Below are 26,094 nucleotides of genomic sequence, written 5' to 3'. Positions count from 1 at the left end.
CTATGTCTCTGTTGCAGCTCCTTGCATGGTCCCACCTTCACTTGGGCCAGCTTGATCAGTTGCTGCAGCTGGGCCATTGCTTCTTCCAGGAACTCCTCTTGGGACTAGCTTTGATGGTCTTGGGCCCGGATTTGGTTTGTGCCTCAGAGTTGGAGTTGGCATAAACTGTTCAAACCTCTGCCTCATTGCTGGGCTTGCAGCATTCATAGTTTCAGTGGATACCATAGGCTTAGAGTTGGGTCTTGGAGCAGTAGCAGCATCATTAGGGTTCTGTTGCTGGGGTGGTGGTGGCTGTGTAGGGTTATTAGTAGCAGCAGCAGCTTCCTCTGCCTCCATAGCTGCAACTTCATCATTCATATCAGCCTGTTTTTTTTCACAACCCCTACTGTTGTGGCCACTCTACAACATATAGACATGAGAAAAACATTAATATAACAGTATCTGTGAAATCTAGAGCCAACTCATAAAACATGATATTCATACCTCTCCACAATATTTGCAACTGATTGTTCCATATCTCCTTTTAAGCTTATGTGGGTTGGAACTTGGCCGTGCCTCATTTTTTTCCTTTCTTCTCTTTTTTGTTGGTCTTCCAATTGGTGTCTTATAGTGAGGGGGCAGTGGAGGATAGCCTTCAGCTTTCTCCCAAAATTCTTTGCTTGGTACGGGGTTTATGTTATGCTGGTATGCTGAGTTATATGCAGCCATTCCCAGCCAATTATGGATCTGGTCTTCTGGCCTACGACCCCTCAGAGCAAGTGCTGCACAAGCGTGTCTACAAGGCAAGCCTGTGAGCTGCCAAAATCGACAGGTGCACTTCTGATTTCCCAAGTCAACAGTAACCTTAGTAGGATGCTTCTCAACCTCATAAATTTCTCCATTGTCATCCCCTGCCCATGTGGGAGTCCATTTATTACTTTCTTCCTTCTCTCTCTCAAGCCTGCTAAGTTGTCTTGGTGCAACAGTACCAACATAGCCACTTAGAGACTTTTTGTTCCTCACCATAACCCTCATGACATGAACTCTGACTTCCTCTAACATTGTTATAACTGGCTTGCCTCTGTATTTGAGAATCTTACCATTGAAGGTCTCACAGTTGTTGTTAGTGACATTGTCCACCTTAGGCCACTCACTGAAATGTGCCTTTGTCCAAGTTTTTGGGTCAAGTCGATCTAAGTATTCCCAGGCAGCATTGTTGATTCCCTTTAACCTCATCATTGCAGCCTCAAATTCAGTAACAGTAGTGGCTCTACAACATTCCCACACAGCTCCTTTCAACTGTTTATCCTTCCATCTTTTAGTGAAGTTGGCCCAAATGTGCATTGCACAAAACCGATGATGCACTCCGGGCATAACCTGCTCCATGGCTGGTATCAGACCCTGCGTCACACATAAAACAACAATTAACAAGCTGAGAGATACAACACATACAACAACAATTAACAAGCTGAGAGATACAAATCAATCAAGAAACAACATATAACAATAACCTTCTGTTGGTCACTCATGAAATTCCAACCATGCACCCTATAGTTTCCCAAATCACGATGCAGAAGTTCTAGAAACCATCTCCAGTTATCTCTTGTCTCTGAGTCAACGACTGCATATGCAATGGGAAAGATCTGATTGTTAGCATCTTGTCCCACTGCTGTAAGCAACTGCCCACCATAGTAACCTTTCAAGAATGTACCATCAAGTCCAATAAATGGTCTGCAACCTTGTATGAAACCTTTTTAGCAAGCGTCAAAACATATGTATAGTCTCTTGAAGATCGGGAGGGAATCAGGCATAGGGGTAGTGTCCATATCAATAGTTGCTCCTGGATTAGCTGTCAGCAAGGCAAGCATGTAATCCCTCAACTCAGCATACTGCTCCCTCTCAGACCCCTCAATATTCTCCCTAGCCTTCTTCATTGCCCTTTGTATTTTTTTGTAGTTGATGGTTACATTGAACTCTCTCCTAAACCAGGCCTCAGCTTCAGATGTTTTAAAGTCTCTTTGGTCCTTCAACTTCTCCTCTAGCTGTTCAATAACCCACTTTCTATCAGCTGACTTGTTGGTGTGGCTTCTTGCACAAACATGTTGGTTGACAAACGTCTTAACTTGAAAACTCCTTGGTTCATTAGACCTGGAACAGTAGATACTCCAAGGACAGTTGGTCTCACAACAAATTGCCTTACACTTCAATGGTTCCACTCGGCTAAACATTATACTCCTTCCAATTTGTATATTGAACTTTCTAACAGCTCTTTTGAATTGCTCCATTGTTTCGAATTCCATCCCCAGCTCTAAATGTACTGAGCCAAAAGCGGCATTCGGGTTTCTTTGAGGCCAAACATTGCGCTCTGCCTCATACTCACTATCACAGTCTGACGAATATGGGCTGTGCAGCTCCTCAGACTCATACTGATGGTAATCTGGATCAGAGTCATCATCATCAGTCTCTGATGACTCACTTGTTGCACGAGGGACAAATATTTTTGGAGCTTCACCTATGCCTCCTTGCACAAAGGTTTGTCCACTAGGAGCTGGCCTCTTGAAAGAGTTTCTTCTGTTTCTTTGTTTTGCTCTTGATTCCTGGGTAGGGACCTCATCTTGTTGGAGGTTGGGTTGTGACTGAGTTCCAGGTTCAGAAGTTATTGGTGGTTCAGTTTGAGTGGTTTGGGTTTGGGCCACAGGAGTTGTATCTTGGGCTTGGCCCACAGGTGGTGTGTGTTGGGCTTGGGCCACATATGCTGGCTTAACTTGGGCTGTGGGTGATCTTGTTTTTGGTTTGGGCTGTGGTTGAGATTGTTTTGTTGGTTCAGATTGTGTGATTTTTTGTTGTCTTCCCCTTGGGTTGGTTTTCTTCAATGATGGTGATGAACTCTGGGATGACTTCTGGCCTAGTGTTGTTGTTACTTTTCTTGGCCTCAGAACTCTGGTTGGTTTTTGACTCTTTTGTACCCTCTTCTTTATCCTCCCCCCAGGTGATTTCACACTCTCTGCATTTACATTGGCTGTTTCAGGGGTAGGGACCTCTTCCACATCTACGTCAACCACCTCAACCTCAGTTGGAGTGTCTACTGTATGCTCCCAATACACATGTACCACCCTATCATCATTTCTAATTGCATCCTCATACATGTTCACCACATCTCTATCTAGCCTAAGTAGCTTAAGGGCAACACCACCTCCGGCATCAGGCTTTCCCCAGTAAAAGTCCTTCCACTGAATATAACCCAAATCCTTGATCAACCCCTCCATGAAAAACAGGTTCAGCGTATCCACATTGACTCTAGGTATTAAGGAGACTTGACCACCGCTGTATACTGTAACCCCTTTACGATTTCTCTCCAACCTCCCCCCATGATGATAAACAAGTGTGATGTGAGTTGACATCTACAAAGAAAAACAAAACCCTCATAACCACAACTAAACCCAGAAAACCCTAATTTTTTTCGTCCACCCACAACTCTAGTTACTAAACAAACCTCAAATAGCTAGTTCGATGATAATAGGTACAATGGGAAGTTCAAAAGATGTTACCTTTAGGTCGTCTCTGCCTCGAGTGCGTGATCGTCGCTGTTGTCGTCTGGGTTGACTTCTTCGAGTACTCTTCCAATGATGAACTGAATCACCACTTCAGAGCAATGCCATTGCTTCTCTGCTAGGGCTGTCTAATTCTCTCAACGAGCAAACTGTGTTATCACCAACAAAACCTTGAAGTTCATAAGTCGCTTAAAGAGAAAGATGCGTTTCAGGGTTAATTTTAGCTAATTAAACATTAAATTAAAATATTTTATCTGACTAGGCACTAAATAGCCAGCTCACTAACTCTTAACGTGCCAACAAGGATAAAATAGAGCCACGTGTTCACTCTGACTAACAACGCCACACGCTCATGGCCGGAATGGTGATTCTGTCCGCCGGAGTGTATAATTACTGTGCACACTTGACTCATTAAACGAATCGAGTGTATTACTGTCCAGCGTATAAACTTTCAGGTGTACTTTTGTCCCTTCTTCCAATATAATTAGGTCGGGTTAGTTTGGGAAGGTGATCGAGTTACCTGTGAATACCCCTAACCAAAATGATTAGTTCAACAACTCATTATTGTACAATTAAACTCATGAATGTGAAAGAAAGTGGAAAGTTCAACAACTCATTATTGTACAATTAAATTCATGAATGTCGAAAGTGGAAATTCAAGTGTAGTTAATTAAATGTAAAGTTAATAGTTAAAAATTATTAAATAATAATTTAATCAAACCTGCTAAATTACTTAATAACTTTTAGTTATCATCTTTCCATAAAATTAAATTTAAAAGAAAAAATATTGAAATTTAAACATGAAACTACGTAAAAAGAGAGATAGTGAAATTTGAAGACGAAAGAAGTTATAAATTTAACTGTGGTTAATGTTTTATTTTATTATTTTATAATTTTTTAAAGATTTTTTCGTGTAAGTATGTTAAAAAAATAAAAAATAATATAAGCACATAAAAGATGAACTATTAAATTAATTATTATGTTTATTATTTAATATATATTTAGTGATTAATGTAAAAAAATGAAATAGTAGAGGAAACGTGATGTTGGTAGGGGAGTGAGTGAGTTGTGAGCATGGATGCAGGATCAGGAGGAGGGTATGGATATGGGTGGGCAGTATGTGCTGGATTCAACGCCGCCCTTGCCGCTATTTCCACTAAGCTCCCCCTTCCTCATCAGTTTCTTAGGTACGCCTTTGTGGCCCTCTTCAATGTCACCATGTGGGGATGCTATGTCAACAGCCTCAAATCCCTCTCTTCGCTTCAAGCAACCGTCACCAATTTCGCCACTAATTTCATCTCTTCCGGTTTGGCTGGTTTCTTCTTCTTCCACGAATCACTCTCTCCTCAGGTACACACCACACCACACCAACTGTTTGTTAATATGCCACAAACAAAGGACTTACTTTTCTCAATCATATTCTTGTTATTTCATCTGCCTGTCATTGTTCAACATGTTCTCATGCAAAATAACTCTTCCACAGTGGTTTGCAGGTGCCTTACTCATCATAATTGGTGTAGTGATTCTTAGCAAGTCAAGTGTTGAGGAGAAGCTCAGAACTGATTAGATGGTTTGGTTTAGCATAATGCCTTGCAATACACTTTCTTGTTGCTTTTTGCCTTTGCCGAATGGATCTCTCTGTTTGCACCCATCTTGTGTATCTTTTGATTCCCCATCTTACTAAGATTTCAAGCTTCATTCAAAGTTCATCTGGTGACAAGTTTTTACAGAGTGATATAGCAATTAGCAGGTAAAAAACAATGCTCTTAATTGTCCTTAATGTTCATGTTTTACTTATATAAGAAAAAACGTTAATATTACACAAACAATCTTATCTATCTAGCTGTAATTTCACTTATCCTGATGCTATTCTGACCATCCATTCCAGTCCCTACTGTTATTTTTAAGAGACAAAATATCTAACTAATAAGCCTAACACCATAATCATTTTAAAAGTTTGCTCAAAAGATCAAAAAAGAAGGAACCTGTTAGTGATATTGGCATGACAGACCTCATTCTATTTTCAAAAGATGGGAAATCATCAGATAAAGCAACAGGTCAAACGGTACATATAGCAGCAACTTTTATTCAGACTGCTTCATTTCTTAAACAAATTTCACACTAGTATTTGTGTAGCTATAACTGGGACCTTAAGCTGAACAAGTATACAGGAAAATCTAACAAAATGCAGACCAGGAACTTGGCAACACAAACCTACCTGTTCTGATAATTTCTTCTGGCTTATATTATCTATTACTTTGCACTGAAAGGAACCCTTTTCTTCCTGAAATATATCATTATATCCAAACGAATTTAGAAAATTTGTTATCAAATTCTTCAATACATTGGAGTATTCTGGTCCCGGGATTTCTTAGAGAGCAATTTTCCTTGCAGCTTGAAAAACGTGAAGTGCCGATATTCATTCATCAGCCACACAGTCTTCTGGATAGACTCCAAGTATCACCCTTTTGTTGAATGGTGTGTCTCCACTCGCGATTCCTTTGATTTCTGAGTATGCTTTAATTTGACAAAATCCTGATCATGCATGTTCTTGATACAATGCACTTACCCTCACCATGGCTCCATGTTCTTTCAGACATAATCTTGAAAATGCATGTTGCCCGATCAACAAAAATCAAGATTGTTGTTCCCGTTTTATCTGAATCATGGAACAATATTTGATCTTTTCCAAAATCCCATCTTTGAAGCTAACCGTATAAATGTTAAATAATAAATATCAAATTAATTACTATCATTACCGTTTTCCTCTTAACTTCTCATATTTGTTCGTTGAATCTAGGAGCATTTGTAACATTTCATCCTCTTCAAGAATTGTGTTAAACACCAATTTCTGATAACATTTCATCCTCTTGAATTTTTGGTTCATCCCACAATGGTTCCTTCACTTTCAAGGCTTCTGCTAAGTACAATCCTGTGAACAAATTGAAAGAGCAATTCTTTATTGTTTCCAATGTCTCCAAAAGATCACATCATTGTATCGAGCATAGAGGTAACGTTCAAGATCAAGAAACCAAACCAGTAGAAGGTAATAGGTTAAGGCGGCATCAGTGTTCTTTCTTCCTCGTCACGGTGAACGAAGAACGATTCTCCGTTTTGGTGTTCTCCCGAGCCCAAAATTACAAAATGTAGGAAGAGCAAGAAACTGATTTTCTCTGATTGAATGCAGTATCATGGAAACTGCCGTGAATAGCTATTTATAGGTTTCCCAAGGCGGCACCACCTGGCCGGTTGGCCGATGTATCTCTTTATTGTTACTAGCGGCCCAACAGGCATGAGTTTGTTTTTTTGTTGTTTCGATTTTTTATTGTTTATGAGAAATTAATTTTGTTTCTTTTGTTAATATATTATTTATTTTTTAAATTTATTATATAAATATTTTTTTGTCATTATTTTAATATTGATGTAATTTTATTTATATCATATTTTATTAAAATTACTAATATTATCCTGATTCAAATAGAGTATAAATAAACTATAATATATATTAGTTATTTATAAAAGATAATTTTTTTTTAAATGTCATAGATATTTATATTTGTTTTTATCTTTTTTTAAATAGTAGGCTAAAAGAAATGAATATGTTTATTTTTTTCGTTTTTAAATATCAAACTCTAAGAATAATTAATAAACAAAATTTCGTAATTCATCATACATTTTCTGATCAATAATTTCTTGGGTCTTAAAAAATTATTAAATTTATTGACCAAACAAATAATTATATAAATGCTTCAAACTTATTCAATTTAAATGGTTCTCTATTATAGAGAAGAATTTAATTAAAACTTATAAAATTGAGATATCTTATTTTGCGTTAAATTTTTTGAAAAGATAAAAAATTAACATTAATCCTTGTTTATCATTGACAAAACGAAAATTAAATCACATTATATTTGATTTGTTAGGTAATTTTTATTCAATAACAATTATCGATATTGTTTTAAATACAACATTATTTTAACTTTTTTTCTATCCTTTTTAAGAAATTAATTTTTTTATATTTTTATTTTTAAAATTATAAATTTTTTATAAAATAATTTAAAAAATAAAAAAATATTTAAAAATTTTATAAGTTATTTCACTTTTAGAATGTATGAAATTTATAAATTTCAATTAAATAAGATATTAAATAATAGTTTATTCATAATTTTTGAAATTATTTTTTAAATAATATTAAAATGTATTATATATATATTAATTTGATGTTTTAAGTTTTAACAGTAAAATAGTAAGTAGAAACAACAAAATTACTATTACTATCTCAAAATAAATCTGAACAATCAAAATATGAAGACTGATAAAAGTGATGAAACAGAGTCCAAGTGAGTACGCCAAAGGCAAGGCAGGGTTATCGAACCACACTCTAGTAGTGCCTACGCCAACTGATGAAGACATCATCAGGAGGAGGAGGAGGAGGAGGAGGAGGAAGACCCTCTTCCAGCTCAGCACCAACGTATTCATGGGCGCCGACAACGTCTGTCTCAGCATCGGGCAAGAGGATACATAGGGAGATGGTGGAGCTCAACAACGACCCTCCTCCACACTGCTCCGCTGGCCCCAAGGGCGACAACCTCTATCACTGGATTGCCACCATCATTGGCCCCCCTGGTATGCTTTGCTATGCTATTTCAATTCAATTTCTTTCATTTCAACCATTCAAATCTTAAATTCATACATGCTCTCTCTCTCCCTCTTTCACTTGTCTACAGGAACTGCATACCAAGGTGGCATATTCTTCCTTGACATCATCTTTCCCTCCGATTATCCCTTCAACCCTCCCCAGGTACTCCTAATTGATCATCTTCACCATGTTTTGTTTACTAGAATTAGAATACTTAATCCTGTGTAAACTGATTTTGTTCTGAGTAATTTAATATGTAAGTCCTGCCTTGGATTCTTTTAACTCTTTTAGGTAGTATTCAAAACTCGCATTTACCACTGCAATGTTGGCACTGATGGTCATGTTAGTCTCGGAATGTTGAAGGATGGTTGGAGTCCAGCACTAACCATTACCAAAGTGCTAACTTCAATTAGATCACTTTTAACAAATCCTGACCCTTGTAAGTTTTTCCCCTCTCTTCTCAACCTCACAATGTGGAATGGATTCATTTAAGAGTTATGATGATGGTTGTTCCAGATAACGCTGTTGTCCCTGGCATTGCTCACTTGTATTTGGAAAACAAAGCAAAACATGATCTTGTTGCTGGAGAGTGGACTGCTCGATTTGCCAAGTGAATTATTCAAGCCTTTTTTTTTGTACTTCTTCTTTTGTATCATGTTGTTCAACTATGTCTATATGTGAATACTGGTTCATACTTGTATCTCCTTCTCACAAGCTTCAGTAATAACATAAAGCAAGATGCTGTTATTCTCAAATTCAATCTATGTTTTCAATTTGTGATTTGCAATTAATTCTACTACTTGTCAAGCTCAATCAACATATGGAATGTTATGTATTAACAGTGTCTCTGGTATATTGAGCCAACTCATACTATTGCACTGTTAGATTAGGTTTGGGACTTAAAAATGGAATTGTCATAATATTAGTGTCTCATAGTTGCTCTGTCCATTGAGCAAACAGAAAAAAGGTAGTCAATCATCCCATTTAAATGTAGTTAACATTTGTCAAAACTATAAAAATGGCAAGATAACAAGTAATAAGATTAAGTTAAAGAGTGCCTTTAGGATTAGTTAAGAGGATGAAAGTGGAAAGCTTTGGTTTTTTAATGTATTTAATGCATAAAAAACTTAAAGACTTTACATTTGATTTATATTTTTTTTATTTAAATTTTCTATTTTAGTATCTTTGAAGAGTTTCCTTTCGAGTATTTGTTAGCAAGATTTTTGTTTCTTCAATGTATTTTTTTTTTCACTGATTAGAATATTTATTTTTGAGAATTTTACAGCATGTCCCTTTCCTTCAGCCCTCCAAATGACCACATCTTCAAGCCGCCCGCCACTATAAATTAAAAGTTTAACTTTCAATTAAGGTAGTAAACTGCTGCCTAACATAAGAGAAAAATGTCTTTAGCATCACGTGGTCATCATTGAGACTACAACTCATTCTGCACTCACTTGTCAACAACTACTCCCATTGAATTACTACATTTCTTAGTCATTCTTTTCCCTTTTAAGAACAACATTACAGAATAAAACAATGCCGAAGCTTGCTTGCAAGAGCAAGCTGTAACTCAAACTTGGAGAGTGGAAACGGGAAAGGGGAAAGAGCATAAGGGAACTGGGAGTTCGTGACTTTGTGAACGCAGGCTTATCAGTGGCAGAAGCCATTGAATTTGATGCTGTTTTGAGGGAAATTCTCTCCCTTTGTGTTCCCTTTACAGATATTTGGTTCCAAATTGTGACTTGGAGAGTGCTGAAGCCATCGCAGCCTCATTCATTGCACCAACTTGTTTATTACTCACTCTATATCGGTTCCCTTCTCTGTAAGTACTCTTAACGATATATCTCTATAGTATGTATCTATCACTATTTAATGTTCATTGCTGAATTTTGATTCCAGCGAACAGGCCAGATGCACCAACTTGGGCCGCCTCATGGAAACTTATGGTCCTAAGCTCTTGGGAGCTTCCTATAAAGACCCCATTACTAGCTTCCCCTTCTTTCACAAATTCTCTGTTGAACACCATCAGGCTCCCCCTTTTCTTTTTGGTAATTTGATTATGTGCTGTTCTGGTTTGTGATAAAAAATAAAAAATAGTCTCTTGTTATTGCTGCAGGAGTATTGGCCCATTGCTCTTAAAGAACTCTCAGTTTCATTCGTTGAAGCTCCAAGGTGTATTTTGGATACTTCTGATCCCTTAAAGCCTGGAGGAACTTGGCTTTTCGGAGCTGTCTTGAATAGCGCTGACTGCTGCTTGCAGCCGAGCACCCACCCCTACAAACCAGATGACAGTTTAGCCATCATCTGGAGGGATGAAGGATTTGATGATACCGAGGTGAATCATATCATGCTCAAACAACTTCGACACCCATGTATGCTCTTATGATTAGTTCACTTATCATGCTGCTATTATTCTTTTCCTAATTGTATCTCGCTCTATTGTTCTGATTTTTCTTTTCTACTTGAAGTAGTTTGCAATCTGTATTCTCTTTTGTAATGTTTTTTTTTTCCGGATTTTATTTCAGGCTGGTAGCAAATGCAATTGAAGCCACATTCTCAAAGGGAGATGCAATTGCAATTGGCATGCAAATGACAGCCAGTTCTGTCATTATATATTTGGCCATTGTTCTCGCAGGATGTGTTGTGGTGTCAATAGCTGATAGCTTTGCACCAAAAGAAATTGCAACTCGCCTGCACGTTTCTAAGGCAACGGGTATTTTCACACAGGTAATCTTTTTAATTTTGGTCCTTCGTATGACTTTGAGTAGAGGCTACTGGCCTACTGCTGATAGAAAATCATTTGCAAGTTTTCATCTAGTAGTGTAAGCATCAAGAAGAGTTGGTCCTTGACATTGTCAACTTGAAGTTGTTTTCAAGATTTCATATCTCGAGGTGGTAGGAAAATCCCTCTGTACAGGTAACATTTGTTGGGTTATGGTTGCAACACTAAAAGAATAATTTTTTGGTCTAAAACCACTTGTATCCACAGGGTTATCTCTATTGTACTTAATTTCTGGTACAACTGACAACACATCATTGTTAGGTTATATATTGGAATGATTGTACTACTGCCCCTCTTTGGCCAAAGTCTGTAATATTGATAATTGCAATATAATCGATGCTTAATGCAAAATGAATGTTCCTCTCAGACTGGATTGCCTCGCAACTTGTAGAATGAGAAATCGCAAGTTTGCCTGTACTAATGTTTGAATTTTATGAATAATTTTAAGGTTGTTCTTTTTACGAATTAATGGCTAGACTCATCTAAACATATTCTTCTTCGTCCTTGCAGTTGAGTCGTGGAAGCAGGCGCATGTAAAGTAATTGTGCTCCCTGTGATAGTGACGATGTAGGAGTACAATTAAGAGAACATGATATGTCATGGAAGGCTTTTCTCTCTTTTGGAAGGCAGCATCGAAGGTAATGTGCATTAGAATGTGCTTAATAATGCAACTTTCCTAACTAAAATCAGAAAGGGGAGGAGTTATACCACACTATGCTCCGGTATATCAATCAACTGATTCTGTCACTAACATACTTTTCTCATCCGGAACCATGGGTAAATATTCTTCCCTGGATAACATCATGCAGAGATTATACCATTATAATGATCTTCTGTTTATATATTTTGCTTTTCCAGGGGAGCCAAAAGCTATTCCTTGGACTCATCTTTCGTCAATACGAAGTGCTTCTGATGGATGGGGTTGCATTGATATTCAAGCTGGAGATGTTTATTGCTGGCCTACAAATTTAGGATGGGTGATGGGATCAATTCTAATAAATTCATGTTTTCTAAGTGGTGCATCTCTTGCTCTCTACCATGGCTCTCCTCTTGGCTGTGATGTTAGAAAATTTGTTCAGGTGATTCACCCAAACACAATAATCATTTAGAGTTTAATTGCAATGTAAAACCCTTTATTCATTTAACTATAACTGTGTAGGATGCAGGTGTTACCATTTTGGGAACAGTTCCAAGCATAGTAAAATCTTGGAAGAATACACAATGTATGGAAGGCTTGGATTGGACAAAGATAGTGTCTATCATAAGCCTAAATTAATCAAGCAATTTATATGAAAAATGGACTAAAAAACTGTGGATGTATGCAGAAAATTTTGTTCCACTGATGAAACCTCAAATGCTGATGATGGCCTTTGGCTTTCTTCAAAATCTTACTACAAGCCAGTCATCGAAATATGTGGTGGTTCTGTGCTTGCATCTAGTTATGTCATGGGAAGCCCACTGCAGCCACAAGCATTCGGAACATTTAGCACACCATCAATGACAGCTGGCTTTGTCATCCTTGATGAAAATGGAGTCCCTTATGTCAGTACCTTTTTCTTGCTTATTACATGATTTTATTTTCTTCTGCCTCTTCAACTTGACACTGCAAACAATCATGCTAAATTGCTAATACCTTGGTGTAAAATCTTACCTTTGGGGTTAGGCTTCATTTTTTCAAAATGCTTTTTTCTATTTTTTATAAATTTTTGTCTCTTAAACAAATATTACAGCCAGAGGATGTACCTTGTGTTGGTGAAGTGGCCTTATTCCCTCACATTATGGGAGCAACTGACAGATTGCTTAATGCTGATCATGATGAAGTGTACTTTAAGGGAATGCCTATTTACAAAGGAAAGGTATATGCTTCAGTTAATATACTTAGTGCCGCTGCAATGAATGTTTTCCCTTTGAGATACAGCTATATTGAAATATGTGTTCTTCAAACCCAAAAAATAACATAATCCATCATATTTCAAGAATATGTTTGCATACATAATTGCTTGTTTGCAAATGGAAATTCTGGAAATATTGGGAAGGAGAATAGTCTATTCGGAATGGGTTTATTAGCAGGTACTTAGGAGACATGGAGATATAGTGAAGAGAACTGTTGGTGCCTTGGTGGGTATTTTCTTGTGCAAGGAAGAGCTGATGACACCATGAATCTTGGGGGAATAAAGGTATTAAATTTATGGCGTAAGAGTGCTATATCTTTCCATGACTATGTAAATTTGTAATTGAAGGGTCACTCTGAAAATTCTTAAAAACACACATGATCAGTTCTGTTCTTTACATTAGCATTCTTGGAAGGGCTGTTCTTCTTAATTACTTGGAATGTTGTGTTAATGTAATGATATGCAGACAAGTTCTGTAGAAATTGAGCGTGTATGCGACAGGGCCGATGAATGCATTATGGAGACAGCTGCAATCAGTGTTTCTCCTGCAAGTTCCGATGTAGAAACTCTGAAAAAGAAATTCTCCAAAGCCATTCAGAGCAACCTTAATCCTTTGTTTAAGGTTTGACACTCATGATTGATTTTAAGCAATTACAGTCACAAATATGAATAGAATGCAGATAGTTTATTGCCATGCAAAAAGTAATATTGGCTGGCATATGGATCCATATTCTTGAGTTGTGAAGGGAGATCAAAACCTTTTGGAATTATTCCGATTTATGGTGATTCGGTTATCGATTAACAATGGCTTTTGTTATTACATAACAGGTAAGCGCTGTGAAAATTGTGGCCGTTGATTCTATAATTTAAAATAATAAAAACAAAAGATTTGAATGAAAGCATAAGAATTTCTATGCTGTACGCCCCTTTTCTGGGATTGTACCTGTCAAGGCTCCGTCAATCTCAAATGAATAAAAATCCAAAAAAAGACACCAATTTGTATGTGAAAAGGAATTCTAATAACAAAAAAATATCATTCTTAAGAGAGATCCCCTCTTTTTAGCTTTGTGGGAACTCTTATTTAATTTGAAATTAAAAAGTAAAAAAAAAAAATACCGAGGAGAGTTCTAAAGGATCAAATGAAGCGTGAGCAATCACTTCACAGCAGAATTTAGCAACATCATCATTGGTTTCCAACAGACCAGAGCCATGCAACGAGATTCACTCACTTTCAGTCTCATAGAATCTGTTTAATTGAATAAATAAAATTCAATGTCCTCATGGAAGAATGCATAGTTTGTATACTGCTGGACTTTATCAATAGTAAGATTTAGTTAAAAAGTATACTAAAGGATATTAATTGAGAGAATGAAAAATATTTTTTTTTCAATTTATTAAATAAATATGAAACTTAAAAGGTGACAACTCAGATGAAGTTGACTTCACGTGAAGTTGATATCTGAGAGCCGTTAGATGAAAATTTAGTCAAATCAGTCAAATTATCTAACGACTTTCGGGTATCAACTTCACGTGAAGTTGACTGCACTTGAGTTTTCACCAACTTGAAAAGATTACATTTACTTTCTATTTTCTATTTAATTTTTTTTTTATAACATTGTTAACAAGATTTTTACTTTTGATTTCTTAGATCATTTTTTTTAAGTAAATAAAAAAGAGTAAATTTTGATATAACTATGTTATGATAATTACAGCGAATGTGTAAATATTGTTAAAATTAAAGTAATATTTTTTTTTATTTTAGTAATATTTTTTAAGTAATATTAAAAAAATATTATTTAACAATAAAAAAATATTATTTAATTTTAATAAATATTTTTTTAAATATTATAGTCAAATATAGTCATCAAACTAGAATAACATAAATAAAAATGTCGGCGTATTTGGAAGCTATACTGCACGTTTCTTTTTTCTACCTTCAAATAAGCTAGACTTTTTAAGTTGCATACTATATATTAAAGAATTAGAGTACCTACTAGTACTGCCTAATAAAAAGTTCTCTATTAAGACTAACAAAACTTAATGGGATTGATTATACTAATAAAACATCTTTTAGAATTAGACTATGATGTACGGACACCACACGACATGAGATACATTGATACGCGAATTTTAAAATCTTACATGATACGTAGACACGCATACATATAAAATATAAAGTATTTTTTAGATAAATCATAACGATATTTTAATATTTTATTGATATTAAAATATAAATTAAAATTTTTTATTATTTTTAATGTCTTATTTTTATTATATCAAGTATTTAAAATATTTTTTATTTTAATAAATAATAATATATACTATATCTAAATTTATTTTAAAAATATATGTTAAGAATAAGATCGGACACACTGACATGTGATGATATTTAGGTGTGTCCAGTGTCCGACGAAGAAATTTTTATTTTTTATTAAGACACAGTTGGATAAAGCAAACACGCTTCGGACAAGTGTCAATAAATGTCGTGTCCAAAACGTGCACGATAACTCAACAAAGTGTCCGTGTTTTATAGGAATTAGAACTATGGATCTAAATAATTATTTATAATTAAATGTAGTTTGACAAAATTGACGTTACAGTTAAGCTCCAAAGCAATCTTTACATTCATAAAATTGGTAGAAGTGTCCAGCTAGCAGTGAGCCAGCTGAACAAAAAAGATTGAAAAACTAATGTTTAGATTTTTGTGAATAACGTAATTAATGGAATTCAAATCTGAAATTGAGTGTCTGCGGCCAACCCCATATATGAATTCGGGGTTTAAGTAGTTGGAGTTAGGTGTTAAGCATCACGTGCTTCGCCTCATTCAGAAATCATTAGTTACCAACTACCCCTCTCCACTAACTACTTCTTTTCTTACTCATTTCTTTTTCCCTTTTAAGAACATAACAGAATACACCAACGCTGAATCTTGCCTGTGACTTGGAAACTGGAAATGGCAAACACCATAAGGGAGTTGCAAGTGAAGGATTTTGTGGACGCAGGGTTATCAGTGGCAGAAGCCATTGAATTTGATGGTGTTTTGAGGGAAATTGTGTCCCTTTGTGTTTCATCTACAGATATCTGGCGCCAAATCGTGACTCGGAGAGTGCTGAAGCCATCTCAGCCTCATTCATTCCACCAACTTGTTTATTACTCTCTCTATCACTCTTCTTCCAATGCTTCCGATGATGCTGATCCTCCTCTATATTGGTTCCCTTCTTTGTAAGTACTCTTAACTGTATCTCTCTCTATAGTATGTATGTATCTGTCACTGTTCGATGTTCATTGTTGAATTTTGATTCCAGGAAGCAAGCCAGACTGACCAATTTGGGTCGCCTCATGGAAACATATGGTCCTAAGCTCTTGGGAGATTCCTATAAAGACCCCATTACTAGTTTCCGTCTCTTTCACAAATTCTCTGTTGAACACCCTCAGGCAAGTTCTAACACTCAAACACTCCCCCTCTTGATTTAGGTCATTTGATTGATTACATGTCCTGTTATTGGTGCAGGAGTATTGGTCCATTGTTCTTAAAGAGCTCTCAGTTTCATTCATTGAAGCTCCAAGGTGCATTTTGGATACTTCTGATCCCTCAAAGCCTGGAGGAACTTGGCTTCCTGGAGCTGTTTTGAATATTGCTGATTGCTGCTTGCAGCCGAGCACACGACCCTACAAACCAGATGACAGTTTAGCCATTGTCTGGAGGGATGAAGGGTTTGATGATACTGAGGTGAATCATATCACACTCAAACAACTTCGACAGCAAGTAACGTATGCTCTTATGATTACTTCACTTATCATGCTGCTATTATTCTTTTCCTTGATTAGTTCTGATTTTTTTCCATTTTATTTCAGGCTGGTAGCAAATGCAATTGAAGCCACGTTCTCAAAGGGAGATGCAATTGCAATTGACATGCAAATGACAGCCAGTGCTGTCATTATATATTTGGCCATTGTTCTCGCAGGATGTGTTGTAGTCTCAATTGCTGATAGCTTTGCACCAAAAGAAATTGCAACTCGCCTGCACATATCTAAGGCAAAGGGTATATTCACACAGGTAATCTTTTTTACTGGTCTGCTGTTGATATAAAATCATTTGTGAGTCTTCATCTAATAGCATAAGCATTAAGAAGAGTTGGTCCTTGACTTTGTCAGCTTGAATTTGTTTTCAGGATTTCATATCTCGAGGTGGCAGGAAATTCCCTCTGTACAGGTAAACATTTGTTGGCTTTATAGTTGTTGCAACATTGAAAGAATCATCTTTTGGTCTAAACCACTAGTATCCACAGGGTTATTTCTGATGTACTTTATTTCTGGTACAATTGACAATGCATTTGTTAGGGTATATTTTGGAATGACTGTACTATTTCCCTTCTTTGGCCAATGTTTTAAATATAGATGATTGCAATTCAATTGATGCTTAATGCAACATGAATGCCCCTTAGACTGGATTGCTTCACAACCTGTGAAATGAGAAATCTCAAGCTTCCTTGTACTAATGCTTGAATTTATGAAGAAAATTAAGGTGGTTCTTCGTTTTACAAATTAATGGCTTCACCCATAAACTAGTTCTCCTTGGTCCTTGCAGTCGAGTCGTGGAAGCTGGCGCAAGTAAAGTTATCGTGCTACCTGTGATAGGTGACGATGTAGGAGTACAATTAAGAGAACAAGACATATCATGGAAGGCTTTTCTCTCATTTGGAAGGAAGCATCCAAGGTAATGTGCATTAGAGTTTGCTTAACAATCAGTTTTCCCAACTAAAATCAGAAAGGTGAGAAGTTGAATTGTTTCTCTTGTGTATTCATAGCAGATCACCACACTACTCTCCGGTATATCAATCAATTGATTCTGTCACTAACATACTTTTCTCATCTGGAACCACAGGTAAATATTCTCACTTGAATAACATCGATTAGTGATTATTACCATTATGATGATCTTCTTTTTATATATATTTCTTGCCTTCACAGGGGAGCCAAAAGCTATTCCTTGGACTCATCTTTCGCCAATACGTAGCGCTGCTGATGGATGGGCTTGCATTGATATTCAAGCCGGAGATGTCTATTGCTGGCCTACAAATTTAGGATGGGTTATGGGACCAACTCTATTATATTCATGTTTTCTAACCGGCACAACTCTTGCTCTCTATCATGGTTCTCCTCTTGGCCGTGGTTTTGGAAAATTTGTTCAGGTGATTCTTCCAAACACAATAATAATTTAGAGTTTAATTGCAATGTAAAATGCTTTATTCATTTAACTATAGTTGTGTAGGATGCAGGTGTTACCCATTTGGGAACAGTTCCAAGCATAGTAAAAGCTTGGAAGAATACACGATGTATGGAAGGCTTGGATTGGACAAAGATAAAGTAGTCTCTATCATAAGCCTAAATTAATCAAGCAATTGATATGAAAAATGAACTGAAAAACTGTGGTTATATGCAGAACATTTTGTTCCACTGGAGAAACCTCAAATGTTGATGATGACCTTTGGCTTTCCTCAAAATCTTACTACAAGCCAATCATCGAAACTTGTGGTGGTTCTGAGCTTGCATCTGGTTACGTCATGGGAAGCTTACTGCAGCCGCAAGCTTTTGCGACATTTAGCACACCATCAATGACAGCTGGCTTTGTCATCCTTGATGGAAATGGAGATCCTTATGTCAGTACATTTTTCTTCCTTATAACATGATTTTGCTCCAAGTTGACACTGCAAACAATCATGCTAATACCTTTGTGTAGAATGTTATCTTTGGGATTAGTGTTCTTTTCTTCAAAATATTTTTCTTATCCTCTTTATATCTTTAACAAACATAACAGCCAGAGGATGTACCTTGTGTTGGTGAAGTAGCCTTATTCCCTCACATTATGGGAGCAACTGATAGATTGCTTAATGCTGATCATGATGAAGTGTACTTTAAGGGAATGCCTATTTACAAAGGAAAGGTACGTGCTTCAGTTAATATACTTAGTGCTGCTGCAATGAATGTTTTCACCTTTGGATACAGCTACCCTGAAAGGGGTAAAGTATTATTTTGGCCCCAACGTTTGGACTGATTCCTAATTTGATATCTAATATTTTAAACGTCCTATTTCAGTCTTAAAAAGTTTTAAACATGTTTAATGTTCTCCCACAATTAAATTTGACAGGAACAATTAGCATATTGAAAAGGCAATAATGTTTGATTTCGGTACATAAATAAAATCGATCCACCAACGATCACTAATGTAAAAGATTTTTCTTTGATTCTGGAGCATTGATGATTGATTGATGGGAGAAGGAAATCGACAAGAAGTGCTATAAGAAGGTTTTGATTATGTTTCTCTAACACACTAAAGAAGATATGACTTAACAATAATGTTGTTAACGTGCACGTCGGTGATTCTTTTAATTATGTGTCAAATTTAATGATAGGACAATATTGAACCCATTTGAAACTTTGGGATAGAAATAAGACATTTGAAATGTTTGGGCCAAATTATGATTTGACTCAAACGTTAGGACCAAATAGTACTTTATCCTATTTTAAAATATTTGTTCTTCTATGCCAAAAAATAACATAATCCATCAGATTTCAAAAACATGTTCGCATAAAAACATCTATTTGTTTGCAAATAGAAACTCAAAATAATTGGGAATGGGGAATAGCCTATACGGTATATGATTTGAACTATGGATTCACTAGCAGGTACTTAGGAGACATGGAGATATAGTGAAGAGAACTGTTGGTGGGTATTTTCTTGTGCAAGGAAGAGCTGATGACACCATGAATCTTGGTGGAATAAAGGTATTAAATTTATGGTGTTAGAGTGATGTATCTTTCCATGACTATGGCATGAATAAACTTAATAAGAATGTGAGCTACTATGTAAATTGTAATTGAAGGGTCACTCTGAAAATTCTTAAAAACTCAGATGATCATTTCTGTTCTTTACATTAGCATTCTTGGAAGGGCTGTTCTTCTTAATTACTTGGAATGTTGTGTTAATGTAATGATATGCAGACAAGTTCTGTAGAAATTGAGCGTGTATGCGATAGGGCCGATGAATGCATTATGGAGACAGCTGCAATCAGTGTCGCTCCTGCAAGTGGAGGCCCTGAACAACTTATTATATTTGTAGTTTTGAAGAAAGGATACAGTTCCGATGTAGAAACTCTGAAAAAGAAATTCTCTAAAGCCATTCAGAGCAACCTTAATCCTTTGTTTAAGGTTTGACACTCATGATTGATTTTAGGCGATTACAATTACAAATATGAATAGAATGCAGTTAGTTTATTGTTGAGCTGTGAAGGGAAATCAATATGATTCGGTTATGAATTAACAATGGTGACACTCTTGGTATTACGTAACAGGTAAGCGCCGTGAAAATTGTGGCTGAGTTTCCTCGAACAGCTTCGAACAAACTACTGAGGAGAATTCTGAGGGATCAAATGAAGCGTGAGCTATCACTTCACAGCAGACTTTAGGGACATCATCATTGGTTCCCAACAGACCAGAGCTATGCAACGAGTTCCTTTTCAAGCCCAATGGAACTTGTTAAGTGAAGAAAGAATATGCAATGTACTCAGAAAAATCCATTTGTATACTAGTGAAATTTATAGATAATAAGTACGCAATAAGCATTATTCTAATACCCCTTTGGAAAATAATAAATGGGAAATCAATCAAAAAGTTTTAGGATGAATTATTTCATATTAAAAAATTTTAGTGTCCTATAAATTCAATTTTTTTCAGTAGTTTATTTGGTATTATAAAAAAAATTAACGTCTATCACCAAATTTTTTTCAAAAAATTTACTTGCTATTTTCTTTCTAAAGGACATATGACGATAGTCCCGGGACGAATATGCATGACAAAAATGCGACTATCCATCTCAAGGACTTATGAACCACGTGCCTAGCATTACATATACTGAATTGACATGTAACAAAATCAAGGATCGACTCAAAATTTCTAACACCTCAACCTCCGGAGTCTTGTCAAAATTATTAAGCAGTTAAATTCATGAACACGTGTAAAGTTTAAACTAAAAAGACCCAAAAAAACTATTGGAAAGATATTAGAGAAATATAGAATCAGCATAAGGTTGACAACCAATAGGGTGCGTTGCGTTTATGGCTTCAACGCGACTCCGTTCAATTAATATCCCCCAAGGTATGAGGAATCATCCATACTGAACTCTGAACTATGAATTGGCATAAAGTAAACATCAAATGAAAATAGAAATTCATCACCAACGTTATCATTACTGATATATCCTAAAGCGAGGGAAAGGAAAAAGAAAGGTAAAAAAAGGGGGGAGGGAGGGAAGAATAAAAGAAAAATGTGACCCAAACTTTGGACAAATACAAAAGGAGGTGCTGGTGTTGGTTCATAGTGCTTTAGTACCGCAATGCGACACGAACCGTATGCCTCCTGTAAATTCATTCAGAAGACTTTGATGACAAGGAAATAACGGGCAGTCATTTACACATAGATACTCAACACCAGCTGAAGCCATTTCTAAACTTGTGACAGAATGAAAAAGCAAAGGACAGAAATACAAATTCGAAACATTTAAGAGTTCTTTGCCCCTGCCAATATCTCATCATCAAATTGTACTGCCAGTCAAGCACAAAATTTTGCTTCAAACCTATACCGAACTGAAGCGGATAGACGTCACTGTCTTACGTATTAACCCCAACCTGGATTATAACCTCTATTTCATTTCTTAGCTAAGACCTCCCCTTTGCACTCACTACCAGCAGCAACCACAAAACCTGCTCCGACCTGCAACACCGGCAACATCAAGGTCCAGTTCACATTGCAACCATAAAAATAAGTAATATCTCAAATTAGTCCTCAAATTTTTATTTTATGGACAAATTAGTCCACAAATCAAATTATTCATCTACATGAAATGACTGATCTGAGAATTTTAAAAATGTCTTAGAGACCTTCATATCTTTATTAAACAACGATGAAGACTGATTTGCCTAAACATTTTGGCAGAGTATAACGTGAGACTGATTTGTCTAAAAATAAAAAGTTGGAAACTAATTCGGTAATTAAAATTTGTTGGGAACTAACATTTCTAACTAAATTTCTGGAGACTTGATTAAGATATTACTCAAAAAATGAAAAGCAAGAGAAGTGAATTACTTGACAATCTTTTAGTACGGCACGTTCTTGTAGCTGTACGTTGCTGCAGATAACTGAACCTTGGATTGAACAACCGTCACCAATGGTAACATGATTCATAACTATTGAATTAACAACCTGCAACCATAATAGCAAAAAATGAGGGAATTATTATAAACTACTTTTACATAGTAAATACATCACCCCAGTTAGATGCAAGCCAGCGTTGCTAATCAATGAGGATTAGAGAGAATCACACACATATCGTCCCACCTTAACATTTGCACCTATCCTGCAGTGACGGCCAATGACAGACCGTTTCACACTGCATTTGTCACCCATCTGTGAACCTTCCCCAAGCATACAATGTGGTCCTACCTAAAACAAATCAAGAGCATATGAACTTTAAGATGGGAAAGTAAAAGCAATGCAGAATACTGTATATCAGATAGCAGTGTTACTGTACAAGTACATAAACCAGTTGCACTTGAACTTGAACTTTGCACCGTGCTTAATTTACTTACAGTTGTTTTTGCTCCAAGCTCTGCTGAAGGATGGATAATGTTATTTTGAGCAGAGAATGAATACCCTGACAAATGATTAGCTTCTCCTATCACCTGTCAATTAAAAATAAATATAACCCAATAAAGTTGAATGTATACAAAGTAAAATGCAAGACCAAGTGCTTGATAAACGAACATAATTAATATGACAAACTTACATCTCGATTTATATCGCTGTATGCTTGTATAGAATTCAAGCGAGCACAATACCTGTTGCTTCCGGCAATATAAACACAACATTTATGAGTTTTTCTGAAAGAAGTGCCATTAGGACTCAAAGCATATCGTTGATGAAACGTCCGCTCAGATGCATTAGCAAGTATTTGTGATAACATTTGTTGATTGCTTTGAGCAATAATCTTCTCGGTTCCATTTTCTTCTACTTGTGCTACGCCATTCAGTAATGCTTCTGATTTCTACCTCTCATTTAGAAATTTTGAATTAGGTTAAACTCCCACAAAAAAAATTTAAACTACATCTATGCAAACCTTAAACAACTAACCAGTTGGCTCCGGACAAGATATGGCAATACATCATGTTTTAGGCTATGAAATGTACCCTTTTGATCTAAAACTTCTTGTAAAATTGATCTGCAAGAAAAATATGTATTAAGATACAAGCAAATCATTTATAATATACAACATAGAATATAGATAGAAGCTGAAAATTAAATAAACATACCTTTTGAATGCATACAAGTGAGCATCCATTAAATCAGCTCGGATTTCTATCTGCATGAAAGACAAAATAAACAGAAAATTAAATAAATAAGGATAAGGGCATAAAGTCTTCCATTTAATTTTCTACTATTCAGATAGCACACTCATAGTTCCATTAAAAAATGTTTTTTCTGCAAGTTAAAACATCTGTGCATTTCTGAATACAAGCATAATAAAAACTTTCACCTCCGAGGCCCGAGCAGATAGAAAATCAAATAAATGTGTAGAAAAAGATATGCAATAAGTATAAATAGAAGAAACATGTGGTTTCAAGTTATGTTTTAGAAACACTGAATTTCCACAGTTAAAGAAGAAGAGTCTCTTATATCAGAGAAGTTATAGGTAGTAGGAACTAGGAAGGTTCAAATTCAAGGAAGATAAAAATACCTCGCCAGCTGCACGGAGTATGCTCTTCTGAACTCGGAGATCTTTTTCAACTTCAGCTCCTGAAAAGAGTTGCAGCTTTTACATTAAAACACATAAAGGTATAGTGCCATCTATAAGGAAAAGCTTGATATCTTACCAGTTGCTATATGAAGTAAGAACTGTTGTGTGGGATCCAATCCTATCAAGTTATAGCGGCCAGGTTTCTTGGTTTTGTCTTTCCCACCAGAGGAGCCTGACTCTGAAGGCCCACTTACAGGAGCAGAACAAAGCATAGCAGTGACAACAGCATCATGCCGCCTATGAGTAGCTGCAACTGCACCAAGTGGCACATCAGAAACAAGATCACCACTGACAACCTGCAGAGAAAACAAGACAATAATTCAACAATTTTGTTTAGATGTCAGAGTTAAGACTACAAGGGATAGGGATATTCGGTTATTCACCAATATGTCCTTAGCAGTTAGGTGGTGTGCAATCGCTCGAATAGCACCAGCAGTTCCTACATCCTCGGGAACTGCAGCAACCTGGGACATTTTCAAACACACACCAAAAAACAAATAAAATAAAAATAATTCAACATATAGCACTTATACGAAATGAGTATTTTCACTACTGGGATATATAGAGCTAACGACATTCGGACCCAAAAAAATTCCATAATTATGGAATCTTCTTAGCAGGATATGTTACATGTTGCAGGTGAGTTTTTTACAATAAAAATTCATAAATTTGATCATGAAAAGTGATAAAATAACATAATAATAGTCAACATTATAGCCCTTGTACTTCCCACCTTTCAAGTCTTCAAACTATTTATTTATTTAGTTATGTTCTAATTTTGATTCAGTCAGATATAATTCCTTTTTCAATCAAGTCTTGGAATCAGACACAGAGATCACTATCCTCTAATTAGGCTTTACACAACAACAGCATCCAAATCTTAACTCACTAGGTGCCATTGGTTACCGAAATAAAACAATGTTACAGCATTGTAATGAGAGAAAAACAATACTCTATATAGGAAGAGAAAAAAAACCCTTGTTCCCTTAAATGATTGATCATAATACTGCCCTAATCCTGTCATACGGCACAGGCACAAAATAGAGTAGTTACCTCGACATGGAGGCGATCAGCATAAGCCGCCGATATCCAGCCCCCAACATTAAGAGCAGCATCTTCGCCTTCGACTACCTACTCATCAAAACAGCATCAGCAACTAACTCTCAGCTGAAAATTCCATTGCCAATTCACGACAATCGCTAATTATCAATCAGTACTATAACCTATGCATCTATCACCATCAGTTAGAAGAATTACAAATGAAAACGATAGACTAGCTAAGCAAAATTAGAGTAATTAGAACATTACCACAATGAGATCTTTGAGGTTGCTAAGCTCCAATAGCTCGAGCACGTAAGAGATAACAGGCCGGTTCGCCACCGGAAGCAAGGCGTTCGGAATCTCCTGCGAAACGAAACGAGACGAAAAGAAATGCTTCAACTACACATTTAGACGTCCGAAAATAGGGTTTACTTGGAAGCATTCTCCGATAGCGGCACTTTTTCATCCTCCGAAGAAGCAGAGAGAGAAAGAGAGAGAGAGAGTACCTTGGAAACGAGAGGGAGGAGTTTCTTGGAGACGCCACCGGCGAGAACAACGACTTGAAAGTCCATGATCATCGCTAAAGAAAGGAAGGGCTTTCGGAGGGTTTCGATTCTGTATCCCAAATCTCGGATGTCTTCACTGCGGCCAGCGGAGCACTCACTCGCCGAGCCCAAACCAGACACGACTCTGATTATTGTTTATTACTAATCTGCCCTTGCATTTTAAGCTCCAGTTTTTACTTTTTAGCATGTTGAGGTTATGTATTGATAATTAATTTGTTAATGAAATCTAGTAATAATCTCACATTCTCATGCAAGCAATGAATGCAAATCTAACAACAATGTTGGTTTTTCTGTGAAAGACCTTCAATTTTAGGATGTGCTTGTATCAAGTATAGAAATTAGAAGATGGTAAATTGTCTATTTTGTGAGATTGTCCCTCATATTTTGGAGTATGGATATTCTCCTTCTCTCTTCTTTGAAAAAAAAAGGTTATATATAATGAAGGGTGTTACGGTGGGTAACCGGAGATTGACTGAATGGATGGCGTTGGCTGGCCCAAATATGTGAAGGAGGAGGTTGCTGAATGAATGCGCCACTCGGGAGGCTCCGTCCGACTTGTTTGTGCGAGAAGAGGGGGTGGTACCTGCAAAGACACTCCGATGCCTAAGTTAGCAAGAGTGTGAGCAGGTCTAGAGAGTATTGGGCTTAGAGATACCTGAGGGATGTCAGTGTATTTATAGTGGTGAGCCAATAACCACCGTTGGAGTAGTGCCATATCTTTAGGATGTTAACCGTCCCATTATCTTAGGAAGGTTAAGATATGGCTTTATGAAGCGGTTAGAGAGATTTTAGGGG

General features: G+C 36.4%; 4 protein-coding genes and 1 pseudogene across 8 annotated transcripts; 4 read left to right on the top strand and 1 right to left on the bottom strand.

Moving 5' to 3' along the window:
• The first annotated feature begins 4,569 nt into the window (after positions 1-4,569).
• On the top strand, positions 4,570-6,860 carry LOC130967930 (uncharacterized). Of its 4 annotated transcripts, XR_009081447.1 has the most exons (4): positions 4,570-4,880; positions 5,014-5,280; positions 5,925-6,008; positions 6,444-6,860. XR_009081447.1 is itself a non-coding variant. In XM_057892983.1 (2 exons), exons 1-2 carry the CDS (start codon positions 4,605-4,607, stop codon positions 5,039-5,041), a joined length of 294 nt encoding a protein of 97 aa, XP_057748966.1. In that variant the 5' UTR covers positions 4,570-4,604; the 3' UTR covers positions 5,042-6,860. The 4 variants fall into 4 exon arrangements, 2 of the variants coding, with proteins under 2 accessions (XP_057748966.1, XP_057748965.1); XR_009081448.1 differs by lacking the exon at positions 5,925-6,008; XM_057892983.1 differs by having other exon boundaries at positions 5,024-6,860.
• Positions 6,861-7,856: 996 nt separating this feature from the next.
• LOC130970053 (constitutive photomorphogenesis protein 10) lies at positions 7,857-9,106 on the top strand. Its single transcript, XM_057896011.1, has 4 exons — positions 7,857-8,156; positions 8,258-8,331; positions 8,461-8,608; positions 8,686-9,106. The coding sequence occupies exons 1-4, from the start codon at positions 7,934-7,936 to the stop codon at positions 8,781-8,783; spliced, it is 543 nt and encodes a 180-aa protein (XP_057751994.1). The 5' UTR covers positions 7,857-7,933; the 3' UTR covers positions 8,784-9,106.
• A 599-nt stretch (positions 9,107-9,705) lies between these two features.
• On the top strand, positions 9,706-13,842 carry LOC130967319 (probable CoA ligase CCL12; annotated as a pseudogene).
• Positions 13,843-15,571: 1,729 nt separating this feature from the next.
• LOC130970756 (probable CoA ligase CCL12) lies at positions 15,572-20,538 on the top strand. Of its 2 annotated transcripts, none has more exons than XM_057896932.1 (14): positions 15,572-16,065; positions 16,149-16,278; positions 16,355-16,614; positions 16,699-16,900; positions 17,016-17,056; positions 17,432-17,560; positions 17,652-17,728; positions 17,815-18,035; positions 18,116-18,210; positions 18,287-18,503; positions 18,662-18,787; positions 19,531-19,629; positions 19,846-20,052; positions 20,196-20,538. In XM_057896932.1, the coding sequence occupies exons 1-14, from the start codon at positions 15,797-15,799 to the stop codon at positions 20,307-20,309; spliced, it is 2,187 nt and encodes a 728-aa protein (XP_057752915.1). In that variant the 5' UTR covers positions 15,572-15,796; the 3' UTR covers positions 20,310-20,538. The 2 variants fall into 2 exon arrangements, with proteins under 2 accessions (XP_057752915.1, XP_057752916.1); XM_057896933.1 differs by having other exon boundaries at positions 15,573-16,065; positions 17,655-17,728.
• A 388-nt stretch (positions 20,539-20,926) lies between these two features.
• LOC130970757 (uncharacterized) lies at positions 20,927-25,452 on the bottom strand. Its single transcript, XM_057896935.1, has 13 exons — positions 25,240-25,452; positions 25,001-25,096; positions 24,746-24,823; positions 24,076-24,156; positions 23,769-23,988; positions 23,633-23,691; positions 23,208-23,257; positions 23,029-23,116; positions 22,685-22,942; positions 22,488-22,580; positions 22,237-22,341; positions 21,985-22,101; positions 20,927-21,612 (listed from the first exon to the last, which is right to left on the bottom strand). Exons 1-13 carry the CDS (start codon positions 25,309-25,311, stop codon positions 21,547-21,549), a joined length of 1,383 nt encoding a protein of 460 aa, XP_057752918.1. The 5' UTR covers positions 25,312-25,452; the 3' UTR covers positions 20,927-21,546.
• Positions 25,453-26,094: the final 642 nt, after the last annotated feature.

This window comes from Arachis stenosperma, chromosome 3 (assembly GCF_014773155.1).
Source record: "Arachis stenosperma cultivar V10309 chromosome 3, arast.V10309.gnm1.PFL2, whole genome shotgun sequence".
NCBI lineage: Eukaryota > Viridiplantae > Streptophyta > Magnoliopsida > Fabales > Fabaceae > Arachis > Arachis stenosperma.
Note: the sequence above shows the minus strand (reverse complement) of the source record. Positions and strands in the feature narration are given on the sequence as shown.